The sequence below is a fragment of the Citrus sinensis genome, chromosome 4 (assembly GCF_022201045.2).
Source record: "Citrus sinensis cultivar Valencia sweet orange chromosome 4, DVS_A1.0, whole genome shotgun sequence".
Classification (NCBI taxonomy): Eukaryota; Viridiplantae; Streptophyta; class Magnoliopsida; order Sapindales; family Rutaceae; genus Citrus; species Citrus sinensis.
Genome location: NC_068559.1, coordinates 27,383,461 through 27,400,788, shown reverse-complemented (window position 1 = coordinate 27,400,788; position 17,328 = coordinate 27,383,461). Strand labels below are relative to the sequence as shown.

Sequence of the window (17,328 nt, the reverse complement as noted above, 5' to 3'; positions counted from 1 at the left end):
ACCACATATCACAAGAGATAAGACAAAGACTAAAGTTAAATTATAAAGAAGTTTTGCCTAATTAGTTGGCGCTTTCCTCCCTCTCTTTCCACCCCTCCAATGTGTGTCATGTCATTCGATTCCAAAATATAAATTGTAATGAATTATTTCCGTGTATCGTTGTGATCTTGGCGTATTTGAATTACGTACCTATCAAGTTTCACACAGCATGCATGCAGGTGTGATTATTACGCCTTAGCAGGAGTTACCATATAGATATAAGCAGCTTAATTTTGCAAAGAGAGAATGCTGCATATTTCATTGCTGAGAGATATCATATTTACTATTTATATTCCTATTAAATTTTTAATTACTTATTTCATTTACTATTTTATTTGTCTTTAAAAGATTTTATGACATTTCTAAGTAAGTCGGTGTCAAAATTAAAGAGAAGATAAAAAGGATTAGTGTTATATAATTATCAAAAGAGCACTTATATTTTTTATTTTTTTTTCTTAGACCCAATGTTACAATGAATTACCCATGTTGTAATTTAAATTTTAAAATATCACACTTTGAATGATTAATTGTTTTGCCTTTATTTTCACAATTACTAATATTATCTCTTAGCAGGGAGGAATAAACCAGATAATTGAAAGTTTAATAGGGATGTAAGTTATAAACATGACATCTATTAAGGATGAAAAATACGTTCTCTCTTTTTGAAACAACAGAATGTTCAGTTGTAAGTATGCTGGTGCAGAGTGAGACTAGGAGAGAAAGACAAAGCAAACATGACAAGCTACGGGCGATGTAAACAAAGCCACTAAATTGTGTACACCAAACATTATCTTACATTTTCCTCTAATAACGAGGGCCCCCAGCCCTCGGTTATACCATATATCTGCATCGATCCCATAGTTCTTCTCATAATTCATTTATAAACCAAACATTAATCTTGTCCCTTAATCCTCTCTTTTGTTACGTAGCTCACCATGCAATTTTGTCTGGCCTTATTACTTATACAGAGCAACAAACATTAATACTTATTTCGAGTCAACTCTATATATAGAGCAATAAACACTAACGCTCATTTCAAATCAACAAATAGGCACATTAATTTTCCTCTCTCAAGCTAGCTAGAATAGTATAAGAAATATATTAAGGCATAGGCCTAGGCGCCTAGCTAATATTAGCCACCCACCATGGCCGTAAGTGGATTCCCAAGTAGTGTTGAGAAATGCTCATCGATAGGCCGGGAAAAACACACGGTGGTTGCTGACATGGATGGAACTTTGCTTAGAGGCCGTAGCTCTTTCCCGTACTTTGCCCTAGTTGCCTTCGAAGCTGGTGGCATTTTGAGGCTGCTGTTCTTGCTCTTAGCCTCGCCAATCGCGGGGCTTTTGTATTACTTGGTCTCGGAATCAGCTGGAATCCAAGTGCTTATCTTTGCATCATTTGTTGGTTTGCGAGTGACTGATATTGAATCAGTGGCCCGCGCCGTGCTGCCGAAATTTTACGCAAGTGATCTCCACCCAGAGTCGTGGCGCGTGTTTTCTTCGTGTGGGAAGCGATGTGTTCTCACTGCGAATCCCAGGATTATGGTAGAAGCATTTTTGAAAGATTTTTTGGCAGCTGATTTGGTTCTGGGCACCGAGATTGCGACTTACAAAGGTAGAGCAACTGGGTTAGTACGTGACCCTGGAGTGCTCGTAGGCAATAAAAAGGCAGATGCCCTTCTTAAGGCTTTCGGTGAGACACAACCAGAGATTGGACTTGGTGATCGCCAAACTGATATTCCTTTCATGGCTCTGTGCAAGGTACGTAATTAACAGTTAGTTAACTAATTATTATATGTTATTGAACTAATTAACTGCATTTCATCTAATTCGCATTCATCATCATCAGGAGGGTTACTTGGTTCCATCAAAGCCAGAAGTAAAGGCAGTAACATGTGACAAGCTCCCAAAACCCATTATTTTCCACGACGGAAGGCTTGTTCGAAAGCCAGCACCTCTCATGGCACTGCTCATCATTCTCTGGACTCCCATCGGCTTTTTCTTGGCTTGCTTACGCATTGCTGCCGGCGCCCTGCTCCCAATGTCGACGGTCTATTACGCTTTCTGGGCACTCGGCGTTCGTGTTATAGTTAAAGGCACTCCACCGCCCGCAGCCAAAAAGTCAACTGGTCAAACTGGGGTCCTCTTTGTTTGCTCACACAGAACTCTACTCGACCCAATTTTCCTCTCAGTCGCTCTTGGCCGTCCGATTCCTACAGTAACCTACTCCGTCTCTCGACTCTCAGAAATCATCTCACCCATCAAAGCTGTTAGACTCAGCCGAGACCGAGCCACTGATGCATCCACGATCAAGAAGCTGCTCGAAGAAGGTGACTTAGCTATGTGCCCTGAGGGGACTACTTGCAGGGAACCATTTCTTTTGAGATTTTCAGCATTGTTCGCTGAATTAACGGACGAGCTTGTGCCAGTAGCAATGGTGAATCGCATGAGCATGTTTCATGGAACGACGGCCAGAGGATGGAAAGGGATGGACCCATTTTACTTCTTCATGAACCCTTGCCCAGCATATGAGGTTACTTTCTTGAACAAGTTGCCAATGGAGCTGACATGCGGTTCAGGGAAGTCTAGCCACGAGGTGGCAAATTACATACAAAGAGTGATCGCCGCAACTCTTTCCTATGAGTCCACCCGCTTTACCAGGAAAGACAAGTACCGGGCTCTTGCTGGAAATGACGGCACTGTGGTTGAGAAGCCTTTTATCAAACCAAACAAAGTTATGGGATGCTAATTTTTTTTTCTTCCAAAATTAACTGCTATACATATCTCAGTTTTATCAAAAAATAGAAATTAGGGATCATTTGGCTAAAGTGTGCCAAGTTTCTGCACTTCTGAAAACAGGAAAGTGAACGACATTTTCTTGTAATCCATGTTTTATTTGCTAGAATTTATTGAATTAATGAAGGGAAACAACCAATATTTATGTTTTGAAAATGAGAGAGTTACACTCACTTTAATATGTACAAGCATATGCATATACAAAATCATGTGACACAAAAAAATTAATTAGAAGGTGTTACCATTTACAAATCCCATATAATTACTTTCACTAGTTGCATTGTTTTCTCATTCAATATTACATGGCATACATGCATGTTGCCATGTTTATTTGTACTTCTATAATTAATCTCATGTTTTACCCATTTTTATGTTTTACTTAAATGGGTAAAGCATTACATCTTTAATTATATCCCTTTTATGTTATATTAATAAATAAAAAACAAAATGAAGGGAATTCTTAAAATATCCCAAATATTACATACGAAGGTTTTAGATTTTGTTGTCTAATAAAATATTTTAAAAAAAGAACATAATGCAATAAAGTGAGAAGTTAATATGAGTTTTCTATCCCAAATTTTTTTATCGCACATTTCATCTCAAATGATGTGTCATCTATTAAATAGTTGATAATTCTTTGTAATATCTAAGTGAATTAATTGTATTATTTCATCAAATAATTGATAAATACAACATCATTTGTAATAGTTTTTTAAAATGAAAAATTTAGGTTGCATAACACTACTCTTCTACACAATATATATAAAATAAACAAGTTCCCCATCCCTCCCACAAAAATTCTTATGGTGTTTTGGGCGTATATATAGTTGTATAAGAATGTAGCATGTAATACACACATTTTAAAACTTATTATAAATTTATAGGGTCAGGCTACAGTGCAACTGTGGTACCGTGTCACAGTTGCACCAACTGTTGGATCCACTCAAATGAGTGGGGTTCACTTGAATAAGTGGGAATCCAACGGTTGGGTGGAATTGTGGCACGGTACCACAGTTGCACCACAGTTTTATCTAAATTTATAACAATAATCTATTGAAATTTTGATATAAAAGCGAAGCTAATAAGAATAAGAGTGGCTCTATTTGCACTCTAAATATTACTCTAAACACCCTATTATTTTGTACACTCATCTTTAATTTAAATAATTGAGTTTTACTCTATACACTCTTTAATTAAAATACCAAAAATGGCTCCATTTGATCTTTAATTGAACTATCTTAATTTACTCTACACACAAATAAAAATATTCAATACATCTATAAATCTACTTTGAAATGACTCAAATTTGAATCATATTTTGCTTATCTAATTGTACATCAATGATGTTCTGTCTTTTATTTATTTATTTTCCTACAACTGTTTTTTCCCCCACTATTCTTTTTGCACTACAAAAATTGAACCAATTTTTTTTTTTCAATCATAAATGCAACCTGAATAATTTCCAGTCCAAGCAAATGATTTTTTTTTTTAATACACATGAAGAAGCAAGTTTTAGGATTTAAAATAAAGAAAAATCATAAATAAATGAGTGTATTTGATGGGTGTCCAAAATAATAATCTCATATTTGTCCTTAAATGTAATATACATTATATAAGTATTTTTATAATTAAGAAATTTTTATAATATGAGTGCAAAAAGCCCTAAGAATAAATTGAAAAAGCATTTTTTTTTTTTTAAAACAACGTGAAAACATGAAAGAACGGAAGATATCTTGAAATAATCATTTACGTGGTATGCTGAGAGGCATGTCGTGTTTGATGATGATTCGAGCTTAACAGAACGTAAAACGAAACAAACCAAGCGAGTCGTACTCCTACGCGTTGTTCATTGCGATCGAGCAAGAAGCAGATCAATTATCAATCGAATCTGTCCCTGAACCGGCTCCATTAATTCCTTCTTTCGTTTTCTTGTCATCTGTAATAGTTATACCAAATACTACTAAAGCTAATACGTACTGTTCTTTGCGATTGATTTGTTGTTAATTCGTAATAGTTCATATAATCAATTTGCTAATAGAAGAAGAAACGCAGCTCGTTGAAAATGTCTATCACGTCAATCGTGACAACTGCACAGCCGAGGACGTCAGTTTCATCAAGTATAGGAGACTCCGCAGAACTCGAAGGCAATCTAACGCTTAGTGATCGCTTGAAGGCTTTCAAAAGCTCTCAATTTGATCCTGACGCCTACGTCACCTCCAAATCCCAGCACATGAATGAGAAGGTCTCTCTTTTCACTTTATATTTCATAAATTAAATTTTTCTATTTGTTTGTTTGCAAGAACATTCTCCATCAATCAAGAACAAATGATAATCATTTTTTTCAAGGTTAATTAAAAAATGAAAGTTTGGATCAACGGCCATGAATGATGCTGTGGCAAAACGTAAAGCCGTCTTGTGTGTGATTGTGATTGACAGGAGATAAGGCACTTGTGCTCTTACCTTGTTGAATTGAAGAAGGCTTCAGCTGAGGAAATGCGTAGATGTGTTTATGCCAATTATGCGGCTTTCATTCGGTGAGCGAATATACTACTTTTAATTTAATAATGTCATCAAGAACAGAAAGATTATGCTATGCTAGTTTAGATATTTGAGTAGAATGTACACCAAATTTGTTCCGTAATTTCAGTTACTAGGAGAATGTTTGTACTAAACAATTAAGAGTCATCATGCCTGTGGAAATTTATTCAACAATCCTGATAAACAAATATATCAAGAATATTTTGTTTGCAGCACGTCGAAAGAGATTTCAGTTCTTGAGGGTCAGCTTCTTTCCATGAGAAATCTCCTGGCCACGCAGTCGGCTCTAGTTCAAGGTCTAGCTGAAGGTGCTCGAATTGATTCCTTGTTTGCCGTTACCGAAGATTCAGATGATGAGGACATTTCTAGCTTAAAAAATGAGGGGCTTTCCAATATGGAAAATTGGTCGGTTGAGTTCTTAGAGACACTAGAAGTTTTGTTGGCCGAGAGGAGAGTAGATGAAGCCCTCGCAGCACTCGAAGAAGGACAAAATACGGTGAGAGAAGCTAAGCACAGGTGTACATTGAGCCGAAGCGCAATCTTCTCCTTGCAGAGTGCTATCTCCGAGCAGAGGCAAAAACTAGCTGATCAACTTGCAGGGACTATTTGCCAACCGTCTACTCGTGGTGTTGAGCTTCGTTCAGCTGTTTTAGCTCTGAAAAAACTTGGAGACGGTCCAAGATCCCATACATTGCTGCTTAAATCTCATCACCAGCGGCTTCAGAGCTATGTGCAGAGTCTTCGCTCATCAAGCAGTTTGAGTGGAGGGGCATTAACCGCTACCGTCTCACAGCTTGTCTTCTCAACAATTGCACAAGCAGCAAGGGATTCCTTGGCAGTTTTTGGTGAGGAGCCTGCATATTCATCTGAGCTTGTCACTTGGGCTGTCAAAGAGACTGAGGATTTTGCTCTTCTCCTCGAGAGGCATATTTTGGCCTCGGCAGCGGCTGCGGGTGGCCTCAGAGTAGTCACTGAAACCATTCAGATATGCTTGGGTCACTGTTCTTTGTTAGAAGCTCGCGGATTGGCTCTTTCTCCTGTCATATTGAGATCCTTTAGGCCTAGTGTTGAACATGCCTTAAGTGCTTACTTAAAAAGAATTGAAAAAAGCAGTGCTGCACTAGCCGCTGCAGATGACTGGTTGCTCGCTTATCCTCCATCCGGTGCACGACCTTTTTCTTCTACTAATTCGCTTAATACTGCAGTCGGATCGCAGCCTAAGCTTTCAACCAGTGCTTACAAATTTAATGCGCTAGTTCAGGTGATTAGATTTTGTTCTCAGATTCCTTTCTTCACAAAAGTGATGCCAATTTTGTCTTTTCTCTATTAAGCAAAGTGCTGTAAGATTTTGAAATTTGAGGCTTATTTTTTTTGGCTTCTTTGTCTAATAAAATCATTACACCTTCGTTCAGGAGTTACTGGAGGATATTGGGCCCCTTGAAAACTTGAAGTTGGATGGTCCTGCACTAGATGGTGTTTTTCAAGCATTTAACTCTTATGTCAGTTTGTTGATAAATGCACTGCCAGGTTCAACTGAAAATGAAGAAAACTTGGAGGGTTTTACTAACAAAATTGTAAGCATGGCAGAGACTGAATCCCAACAGGTAGCTTTGCTAGCTAATGCTTCGCTGTTAGCAGATGAGCTGCTACCACGTGCTGCATTAAAGCTTTTGCCATTAAGCTCAAATAGAATGGAAATGACTCCAAGAAGAGCTTCAGACAGGCAAAATCGTTTTCCGGAGCAAAGGGAATGGAAGAGGAAGCTTCAACGCTTGGTTGATCGCTTGCGAGATAGCTTCTGCAGAACACACGCCCTTGATATCATCTTCACGGAAGATGGTGAAATCCGTCTAAATGCAGAGATCTACACATGTATGGATGAGAGCATGGAAGAGCCTGAATGGTTTCCATCTCCAATTTTCCAGGTAACTGGCGTCTATTTTTCCCAATATGGGCTGAACTTAGAACATGCAATTCCATCATCATTGATAAGATGCTTTTGTCACAGCATACATATGCTATACTGTGGAATCTTGTGTTTGTCAAAATCCTTTGATTGTTGACCACTTACTAAATTCCATTCAGGAACTTTTTATCAAATTGACCCGTATGGCAAGCATTGCATCTGATATGTTTGTGGGTAGGGAAAGGTTTGCAACTATTCTACTAATGAGACTGACGGAGACAGTGATCCTGTGGCTTGCTGATGATCAAAGCTTTTGGGCTGAGATAGAGGAGGGGCCAAAGCCTTTGGGTCCTCTTGGACTGCAACAGGTACATTTTGAAATAAAAAATGTCCATTTTCGCGTTTACTCTGCTTTTTAACTAATTTATTGAAAATTACTGAAATTTTGCACAATAATTTTGTTGATCATGCAGTTTTATTTGGATATGGAGTTTGTGATGCTTTTCTCATCCCAAGGCCGTTATTTATCTCGCAACTTGCAACAAGTTATTAAAAATATCATTGCTAGAGCTATTGAAGTTGTAGCTGCAACTGGAATTGATCCATACAGGTAAATCCTGTAACAATAAAAGATTATAAACTAAAAAATGTAAAGTTGGTTTTCTTGCTTAGTTATCTTTATTTATTTTTTTAAATGGACCATTGGCAGTGTATTGCCAGAGGATGACTGGTTTGCAGAAATTGCTCAAATAGCAATAAAGATGTTAAGTGGGAAAGCCACCTTTGGAGATGATGAAGAAGATGTTATCAGCCCAACTGCATCTGTATAAGCAAAATCTCTGTCATCGCTCGTATCCCATAGGAGTTAATGAAACACAGCCCTTTGTTACATAGAAGAATGAATAGCTTGACTAACCAGCTGGCTCTAATCGCTTACTAGACTTCTTCTGAGGCTGTGTCATAGAAGTTACCTTTTGTCAATTGAGATAGGGGAGCTTCCAGTCTCTAACGTCCCATGTCAACTGTTAAAAAAAAAAAAAAAATTGGCTGTCAATTGAGACGAATTGATTGTGTTTCTTCTTTACAACATGTAAATGGGCGGTCCTTTTTTCTTTCTTTCTTTTCATTTTAATCCTTCTAGACTTCTTGCTCTTGGTTGAGATGGAAACTTTACCTGTTACACAGTTTCATTACATATTTAATTTATTTGATTTGTTCGTTTTGTTTGCTGACATGGTAGTTTTATTTTTTTCGTTACATAGAATCTGTTTCTATTGGTTTTCTAATCAAGATATGTGCTGTAAATTCAACTTCGCACGACCAATTTTCTTCAATTGATTGGTTAGAAACTTATTTTCTGTTTGCTTAACACCGGTAGAAATAACTCAGTAAGAGACTAGATCAACGCGTATAATGTGCTTATAAATCAACGTGTTACAAAAGCAAAAGATGTCAGACTTAAGTGAATAGCAATTCTCAGGTTCCTAGGGCTAAGAAGCATCTTCGACAGTTCAAGTTTCTCGCCTATCACGCCGTTAGTATCTTAATCATTTTGTCTTAAACAATTCTTCGGACAGTTAGACCCTTCTTGAAGTACCAAATTGTAGATTACGGTCGGTTCTTGGATTGCATAAACAAGGGCAGGAACATGGAAGTTCTAAAAATATACTAGGACCATATAGGAATCCAAGAACATGGAAGTTGTCAAACTTTACCTGCTGACATGAGAGAAGCATCTCTAGGTAAGATGTCAGCAAATAGTCACCACTATCAAAGAGAGTATCAAGACACATGATTTTCTATTCGTTTCTGCCACAGGATCAACCAAAAGCGGCAAGTGGATTAGTTACCCCCAGTTTGCCACTACAGCAATATCATTGAACCTTCTCAGGGAAGCTGTCTTGTATCTTTTGAACAACAACTGAAAGTGCAGAGGATTCGTATAGTTTAATCATTTTGAAACTATTGGGTGAAGAGATATTTTCATTTACCTGCAATATTGTAGTGCGAAAAAGTTGTTCTTCATTGACTTGTTTAACCAAGACCCTGGGACATCATGATTTGGACACGCTAATGCTTTTCAGCAAGACATGCTGTAAAGGGAAAAGAAGACCTAAAAAAGAAAAAGCAAAAACAATGTCTTTAACCAAATTCCAGTTTATCTTCATTTCAGCCCGCAAAACTCGTTGTTAATTTGACACCACCACCACATTTCAATTTCAATTTCCTAATTTCGTATTGCCATCTCAGCACACAGCAATACTAGTTTATGGGTTGTCAGTTGCTGTTAATTGTTGCAGTCCTCACCATCATAACGGTTGTGAAGGGAAATGTAAGTGTTGTTGAAGCATGCAACTCCAATGATCTGAAAGCTCTAAAAAGCTTCAAGGCTGGAATTCACATTGACACATCTGGCCGGTTAGCGAATTGGGTTGGGCAGAGTTGTTGCAGATGGGAAGGCATTTCCTGCCATAGCACAACTGGCAGGGTGACGGAAATTCATCTCCCAGGATTCATCTCCACGGAAGATTCGGTGTTTCAGTCGCGGATGAAAGGATCGCTGTCTCCTTCTATATCACTTCTGACCTCCCTTGAAGTTCTTGATCTTGGTGGACTCGTTGATCTCACTGGAATAATCCCACCATCGATTGGTTGCCTTCAAAATCTCAAGAAGCTCTATCTTTATGGCAACAAGCTAAGTGGCCCGGTACCAGAAAGCATCAGTAAGCTGTTGAAGCTTGAAGAACTTCACTTGCATGAGAACAGATTATCTGGGACTCTCTCTTCAAGTCTTGGCAATCTCAAAAATATCAATCAACTGCTGATGCACACAAATCAGTTCACTGGTGTGATACCTGACTCATTCACAAACTTGACAAATGTGGTACGTTTGGATCTCCATTGCAATTATCTGAATGGTTACATTCCAGAAAAGATTGGTGAATTACAGCTATTGGAACAACTTGATTTCTCAAACAATCTCTTAAGAGGAAAACTCCCACCTTCATTGTGTAATTTAACTGTCATTTCAGTCCTATACTTGGATAATAACAAGCTTGAAGGGGCAATACCATTTCCATCTAGTCCTGGTCAAATGCCTTCCCTTGGCTTCCTAAGATTGCAGGATAACAATCTCACTGGAAAGATACCTCCAACATTTGGGTATCTGGCGTCCCTTCGAAGAGTCTCCTTAGCAAACAACAAGCTTGAGGGAGCAATTCCTACAAGCTTAGGCAATCTGCAAGATTTGACAGAGCTATATCTTAATGGCAACCAGTTATCTGGCCAAATACCTAAATCAATTAGTCAACTTTCTCAACTTATTTTCCTAAGCATTTCCCGAAACCAGATTGAAGGACCGTTGCCTTCTGGGATGTTTTCCCTTCAAAATCTTCAAACTCTTGATCTATCATTTAACCTGTTAAATCTGTCCTCCATACCAATGTGGATGGCAGAATTGCCATCTCTTTCTCGAGTATACTTGGCAGGATGTGGAATCAAAGGCAAAATTCCAGAATTCTTTCGTACAACTCCAAGTCCATTACAGGAACTGGACTTATCAGTCAATCATCTCTCTGGAAGCATACCGGCATGGATAGGAAGCCTCACTCAGCTCTACTCTTTGAATCTCTCAAGGAATTCACTAGTTTCAAGCATCCCTGAGACAATAACAAACTTACAGGACTTGGTTCTGCTTGATCTTCACTCAAATAAGCTAACAGGCTCCATAAGCCAGGTTTTCAAGATAGGGCAAAGGTTTCCTGATGGTTCACTCACATATATTGATCTTTCAGACAATGGCTTCTCCAGTGGAATAGAGCTAACAGGTGGAGGAGGACAAACTGGGATCCGGTTTCTCAACTTATCACGTAACGTTCTTGAAGGCCAAATACCGGTTTCTGTGGGAAGACTGAGATCACTAAGAAGTCTAGATTTGAGCTACAATAAGCTAGGTTACGTCTTGCCAGGCTCTCTTGCAAATGAAAGCTCGTTGGAAACACTGAAGCTGCAGAACAACCGATTTACTGGTAGAATACCAAGTGAATATTTGAAATTGAAGAAGCTGAAGGAATTGGATCTATCACATAATCTCCTAGTTGGGGAGATTCCTGCAGGAAAGCCTCTGAGCGACTTCCCCGAGAGCTCTTTCTCCGGAAACAGAGGTTTATGCGGCAAACCTCTCACTGCTTGTAGGGCTTAGCAGTCCGGCAAATTGATGTAATAGCTTCCCATATTATGTATGAGTTACACTATTTCTAATTATTTTTTGCATGCATGTCCTATTATCATCTACAAAACCATCGGTGCCGTATAGAAAAATGCATTCATCCTGAATCATGAGATAAGGACTGGGCTTAATACTCTGAGAACACAAAACCAATACAAGAAAGAAGAAACCCAGTACAGTAGAAATATTACCAGCAACAGATTAATTAATCTTTTTGTTAATAACCCCAATTTACAAGCAACGAAAGCCATATAAAAATACAAGAAAATGAAAATAGCATTCATTTACCGAGACAGACGACAAGTATTAGGCCTTTACATTATTCATGACTGCTGCATAAAACTGCCAAAATTTGAAACCGTTTTCTCTCTTGGAGACGTACAATTTCATTACACCGGCATTTATGTTGCCGCAATCCAGGACTATCTTGGTCACCGTAATGTAACAAACTTTTGGAAAATAGTAAATCCCCCAAACAGTAATTTAACAATTTGATTAGGCAAAAGTTGTTTATTGCTGTGAGCATGTGGCTGGTGCACTCATACTCGTCTCTGGTTACAGCAAGGAAACGACCAGAACCATACAACACGGGAAATAAATTTCTTTTAAACATTAGCCTTTTACTAAAACACCGACTTTTGGGCCTTTTACATTGTTTTGAAAACTTATAATCAAAGGGTCTCCTCCTTGTGACCCAGTTGATGATAATTCATGTAGTCAATACCATTTATCCGTATACAACACAATATCTGCTCTGGTAACTCGTCAACTTTGTTTCCCTGGTTTAAAATTCAAATATCAGGTAACATCTACAAACCAGAAAATAGAAATAAATCAAGCTCAAGTATAAAATGTGTAAATCTTGCCTGAATTGTGAGGCCAACATCCAAGATGCAGATCTTCAGTCTGTCCAGGAACGCTTCAAAACCTTTTCTAGAAATGTAACTAAATCTGTGCATATCTATGTCAATCTCCAAGTAGTTTTCTCCCTGTACAAATGCATGGAGGTAAGTTAAGCCTAAGAAGGAATACGTCATCAAACAATTGATTCACTCTGAACAGGTAAATTGAGCTAGAGATAAACTTACCAAGTAAAATTCATGCTGCGGACGCGAAAGAACAGGCTTTTCATTGTAAGCCTGCAAAAGTTTTCTCTCTGCAGCACTCAAATGAAGATCTTCTACATTTACGACACGACCCAATATTTTCAACCTTTCCCGAAAGGGTACAATCGTATCTACAGGAAACCCTTTGACCTTTTCAACTTCATCATCAATTATCCTCTGTTCCAGAACAAGTTGGATTCACAATAATTAGATACCTTGTAAAATCAGCTAAATTGAGAGACATAAATATGAAAGGATCTTTAATAATTAACAATCAAGAACAATTAACCATAGCAAGACTACGTCAGAGTGATATTCTTATTGGTGACTAATGGGATCAGTATCCAGCAGCAGCATTGCAGAAGATTACGTTGGCGCTTAATAGCAATATGAAGCAATGAGACAGAAAAGTTCAACTAGAGAGATTCCAACTTACTCTGATGCTTTCTTGAAAATGAAGGGGAAGTTCTTTAGCGTAACTCTCATTAAGCTTAAAGTACAAAACAATACTAATTCCTTCACCATCAGTTTCGCTCTGAAATATTGCCGTAGGATACAAAGGAATCTGTGGAACCCACAAATATATTTTATATCAAAATACATTATGGTTAAAATAAACTCATGACAAAGAGAAAAGGGGAAAAGGAGGAGGAGAAATCTTTAGTTTGAAATCATCGTGAGGCTCACCGCTGCTGTGGCTGAAGAGAAATTTCATGATACAGCTACAGTAAGAGGTCAACCTCAAAATAAAATAGACAGGCACAAACCAAATTTATGTATGCATTAAGCAAAATGCAAACATGAAAAGGGCATCATTTTTTGCTACAAGATGATGGGAAAGTCAAGGATGATTTAAGATGGTTAGATCAAATTGTATGAGAACTTTTGGTTGTACCAATTAAAACAAGAAAAAGCTCAAATTCAAGGCAATTTAAGGACTCCCCCAGCACTCCCTTCTACAAAAAATCAATAAAAAGAAGAGAAAAAGCTCCAACAAGGATACCTGAACATTTACAACAAGCATTGGTGGAAGCTTTGCATGAGAACTAATAGCAGGAAGTTCCACAAACCGAGCTATGTGATCTATTTTTCGCTGACTTAAGAATACATCGACACCGAAAGGATAATATGCAGCACAATTATGTGCAAACTCCTTCTTCTTGTCCCTGCAATATAGAAATTTATCACCACGTAACGAGAAAACGACTATCGTGATAGGAGAAATCCGCCTATGTAATGATTCAAATAAAAATTTCCAAAAAATTCCCATAAGCTCATGCTAATGCATCAATATGATCATTAGTCTGGCATAAATGGCAGATGCATGTACATCAGCAGAAAGTATATACCAATCCATTTACATTGGGAAATCAATTGAGTACTCTTCTCTTACAGTCTCACCTCAAGTAATTTACCCCTCGAACTTTGAAAGTATTTGGCTCAATTTGTGACCAACTATCAAGCATCTTCTTTTCAATCGGGCAAAAGGGTACTTGAGCACCTGCTATTGGCCTTGACAGAAGCATCTTAGAAGAAACTGAAAAACAGTAGGATTAAGTTAAAAGCAAAATACAGGAAATCATATAATCATATCTCAAGCAATGTAAACATTATCAATACTCACCCAGAGTAGCATTAGCATGTCCTTCCTTCCATTTAAAGGAAAGTTTTGAGGCAGTCTTTTTAAACGGCCTTGGTGGACTAGAGCTCCCCGATCTTCTCTTTTCCACTGAGGGGACAGTAGAAGCAAGACAGGGCAAACAGTTGCTAGGAATAATCCCACAATTGTCCAACAATCCTTCATCCTTGCCAGAGCCTTCATCCACAGAGGAGGAGATCTCGTCAAGGAACACAGGTTGCTTTCCTTCGTAAGAAGGCCCATCAGATTTTGATTGGGAATGAACATTCTCTGAATTTGCAACTCGACTACTTGAATTTTTGCCAACATCACTGACAGAATTGTGAGCAGAATTTCCAGCAGATAAACCCCCTGGTCTCTGCAACTGATCGGTCAAGGAGGTACATTGGATATTGACATTGTGGCCTCGATGATTAGCATCTCTTAGAGATACATTACTAGTTCTGGACACTCCATCAGAGCCATTTAGAGATACCACATCTGCAGATCTCAAAAGTAAAACAAATTTTGAAGAAATATGTGATGCAGTTATCAGTGAGGCAGGAAACTAAAATCATCTACTCAGAAGGCGCCATCTATCTGCAAATTTCTTACCATCCTGAACGCTCACGAAATCGTCATCATCTTCACCATCAGACTCAAATATTGCAACTGAATCAAACCATGAGTCATCAACGCTTCCTGCTGAAGCCATCAAACAGTAACAGAATAAGTCATACAGCCATAAGTAAAACAAAAGAAATGAGCTGAACAAGCAGTAGTGTTCGTGTTGTGAGCAGTGTCAAAAACAAGAATAATAATCAAGACAGCATCAAATAAGTTAAACAACTATATCAAGCAGAACTGTTACGAAAAACATATGTTTCACTAGAACCAAGAACCTAGAAAAAATAATATAACAGTTCATAGACAAAGAGTTATTTCTAATTGAAGATTGTAAGGGGAAAAATTAAGAAAAAAGGACAGAGTAAAATAATTCACAGAAAAGCAAATCATAAGATACTTCCAAAATTGTAGGATAACAGAATTTTCTGTGGTACCACAGTAGCAGTTCCAACAAGTTAAAAATAAACTGAAGCAAAAAACTCAAAGCAGCAGTGGATAATTCCTGATGATGGTTACCCATCAATAATCTAAAGGAGGTAATTTCATGAGGCAGGACAATGCAATAACATAACAAACTAAAAGTTCTAATAAGTGATTCCCCCATAAGTATCCAATATAAACATATTTATGGTCCTACCAATGACTCATCACTAGAGAAGCCATCACCATAATATAGTTACAATACATTTCTAAAGCCAGGCTAGCCATTTCTCTTTGAAAATGGAAAAAAAATCAATAGTAGAAATACAGTTTCTCATGGCTAAACTATGACTAAACATAATGAAGACATACAATAATGCCAATCAAGGACATTTGAAATGAACTTCCGCAATTAGGAAAACAGCTTGGTTTCAGTCACCAACATGTAACAACAACTCAGCTAAGCAGCTGTATCCCAAAACAAACTGCAAACTGACTAATTTCCATCTGCTAAAGATCTGTCCCCATTCTTTAATCATCCCACAAATAAAAATTATATACAAATTATTAAAGACTCTTTAAAATGTCCTGAAAAGAAACAGCGGAAAAGTCCTCTGGTGATTATACTGAAATACAGTCCACCCTCCTTTCATCAACTACATTCTCTTTCCATCACCAGCAAAAATGAAAAATTCAATTTTCAGCTCATATTATCTACACTATAAAAAATTTAACCACACAGAAAAACCCCACATAAACAAAAACTTGCTTTGCACACGGATCAGCTAGAATATTCCAATCAACCAATAAAAGATATCAACCACGTTACTTCAAATGAAGAGTTCCCCTTTATGATCACATTCACCAAAGACAGACTCATTTAAAATATATGTATGTATAATATGAAAGCGCAGTTTCCCAAACACTCCTCATTTCTATGCCACAAGCTTATATTTTCACAAAACCTCTACAACCCAGAATCCAAATCGAAATGACGCATACAAAAAATAAATAAGCTAAGAACAAAGAATCACCAACACCCACCAAACAAATCAATCAAACAATACAACTGCATAATCACATTTCAAACCCAAAAGGTGGGATTGAGGGGGTGGGGTGGTGAGGGGTAGAAGAACTTTCATTTGAAAACCAATAAACATAGAAGGAAAAAGATAAAAATAAATGACCTTGAAGAGCAGGATTTGTGAAAGATGAATGACGATCAACCGGTGGAGGCCTATCAACTTTATCCAATGATCCATCGGTGGGCAAACGAGATGCTACTCTTTTGAAGCTTTTCTTCTTCTTCTTCTTTGAAGAGCTCGATCTCCCACCAACGCACCCCCTTGGCGTTGACACACAAGCTCCCATAATTGTCCCCTCTCTCTCTCTCTCTCTTTCTGTTTTTAAAGATCAATCATCAAATCACCATCTTCTTCTTCTTCGTAAAAGATGTTTTTCGTTTCTTCTTTTGTTTTTTCAAAAGACAGAAAGTGAACAAGAATAAGAACTCTGTAGACACAGATAAAAATTGAGATAGATTTAACGCCAACAAACTACCATTCCTTCACTTCCCTAGTTGTTCCAATAGTTTTTATACTTTATTATTATTTTTATTAACAACTCTTCAAGCAAAAGTTTTTTTTTTTTTTCAAATTTAATTCTATTATTGTATGCGATGTGCGTATTATTAGTTTTTTTTTTTCCCAGAAGTATAAAAAAACAACAATGAAGAAAGACACAAAGTGACGGCAGTTTGGTCGTTTATTGCCCGCGTAGAGGTAAGGCATCTGATCTCTAATTATCTTACAGAAACTGATAGTGGGACCCCACCTGATGAAAATGAAACTGCCACGTGTCTGAACGTGGTTAGCCCAAACTGTGCCCTCAGCTTCTGGACCAGTTTCTGCTTCTACGGCACACGTGAATCAGTTGCAACGCCGTGTGTATGAATTTGATGAATATGAGATGAGAATGCGACGAGTCCAGTTGCAAAAAAGGACTCTGTCCAAATTTGTGGGTACCATTCTCCCATTAGAGTGAATCCACAA

General features: G+C 37.8%; 4 protein-coding genes across 6 annotated transcripts; 3 read left to right on the top strand and 1 right to left on the bottom strand.

The window, feature by feature from the left end:
- Positions 1 to 1,145: 1,145 nt before the first annotated feature.
- LOC102624233 (glycerol-3-phosphate acyltransferase RAM2) lies at positions 1,146 to 2,952 on the top strand. The gene is made up of 2 exons (XM_006483215.2): positions 1,146 to 1,799; positions 1,888 to 2,952. The coding sequence occupies exons 1-2, from the start codon at positions 1,185 to 1,187 to the stop codon at positions 2,785 to 2,787; spliced, it is 1,515 nt and encodes a 504-aa protein (XP_006483278.1). The 5' UTR covers positions 1,146 to 1,184; the 3' UTR covers positions 2,788 to 2,952.
- A 1,590-nt stretch (positions 2,953 to 4,542) lies between these two features.
- LOC102619230 (exocyst complex component EXO84A) lies at positions 4,543 to 8,429 on the top strand. Of its 2 annotated transcripts, none has more exons than XM_006483638.3 (7): positions 4,543 to 5,076; positions 5,271 to 5,368; positions 5,586 to 6,633; positions 6,785 to 7,297; positions 7,458 to 7,646; positions 7,752 to 7,888; positions 7,988 to 8,429. In XM_006483638.3, exons 1-7 carry the CDS (start codon positions 4,897 to 4,899, stop codon positions 8,106 to 8,108), a joined length of 2,286 nt encoding a protein of 761 aa, XP_006483701.2. In that variant the 5' UTR covers positions 4,543 to 4,896; the 3' UTR covers positions 8,109 to 8,429. The 2 variants fall into 2 exon arrangements, with proteins under 2 accessions (XP_006483701.2, XP_024956284.1); XM_025100516.2 differs by having other exon boundaries at positions 5,060 to 5,076; positions 5,570 to 6,633.
- Positions 8,430 to 8,562: 133 nt separating this feature from the next.
- Positions 8,563 to 11,538, top strand: LOC102624515 (probable leucine-rich repeat receptor-like protein kinase At1g35710). Its single transcript, XM_006483216.3, has one exon. The coding sequence runs from the start codon at positions 9,548 to 9,550 to the stop codon at positions 11,477 to 11,479; it is 1,932 nt and encodes a 643-aa protein (XP_006483279.1). The 5' UTR covers positions 8,563 to 9,547; the 3' UTR covers positions 11,480 to 11,538.
- A 226-nt stretch (positions 11,539 to 11,764) lies between these two features.
- LOC102624792 (uncharacterized) lies at positions 11,765 to 17,036 on the bottom strand. 2 transcript variants are annotated; one of them, XM_006483217.4, is made up of 9 exons: positions 16,465 to 17,036; positions 14,846 to 14,935; positions 14,237 to 14,731; positions 14,014 to 14,149; positions 13,616 to 13,778; positions 13,049 to 13,177; positions 12,595 to 12,789; positions 12,373 to 12,495; positions 11,765 to 12,285 (listed from the first exon to the last, which is right to left on the bottom strand). In XM_006483217.4, the coding sequence occupies exons 1-9, from the start codon at positions 16,646 to 16,648 to the stop codon at positions 12,178 to 12,180; spliced, it is 1,623 nt and encodes a 540-aa protein (XP_006483280.1). In that variant the 5' UTR covers positions 16,649 to 17,036; the 3' UTR covers positions 11,765 to 12,177. The 2 variants fall into 2 exon arrangements, with proteins under 2 accessions (XP_006483280.1, XP_006483281.1); XM_006483218.4 differs by having other exon boundaries at positions 14,846 to 14,932.
- Between the last annotated feature and the right edge of the window lie 292 nt (positions 17,037 to 17,328).

Excerpts from the sequence above, each read along its gene's own strand:
- LOC102624515 (XM_006483216.3), top strand. The coding sequence starts at position 9,548 with ATGGGTTGTCAGTTGCTGTTAATTGTTGCAGTCCTCACCATCATAACG.
- LOC102619230 (XM_006483638.3), top strand. The coding sequence starts at position 4,897 with ATGTCTATCACGTCAATCGTGACAACTGCACAGCCGAGGACGTCAGTT. Across the intron at positions 5,077-5,270 it reads CCCAGCACATGAATGAGAAG|GAGATAAGGCACTTGTGCTC; the intron begins GTCTCTCTTTTC and ends TGTGATTGACAG. Across the intron at positions 7,298-7,457 it reads TTCCATCTCCAATTTTCCAG|GAACTTTTTATCAAATTGAC; the intron begins GTAACTGGCGTC and ends AATTCCATTCAG.
- LOC102624792 (XM_006483217.4), bottom strand. The coding sequence starts at position 16,648 with ATGGGAGCTTGTGTGTCAACGCCAAGGGGGTGCGTTGGTGGGAGATCG. Across the intron at positions 13,178-13,615 it reads TGCTTGTTGTAAATGTTCAG|ATTCCTTTGTATCCTACGGC; the intron begins GTATCCTTGTTG and ends TGGGTTCCACAG. Across the intron at positions 12,496-12,594 it reads CGCAGCATGAATTTTACTTG|GGAGAAAACTACTTGGAGAT; the intron begins GTAAGTTTATCT and ends GCATTTGTACAG.
- LOC102624233 (XM_006483215.2), top strand. The coding sequence starts at position 1,185 with ATGGCCGTAAGTGGATTCCCAAGTAGTGTTGAGAAATGCTCATCGATA. Across the intron at positions 1,800-1,887 it reads CTTTCATGGCTCTGTGCAAG|GAGGGTTACTTGGTTCCATC; the intron begins GTACGTAATTAA and ends CATCATCATCAG.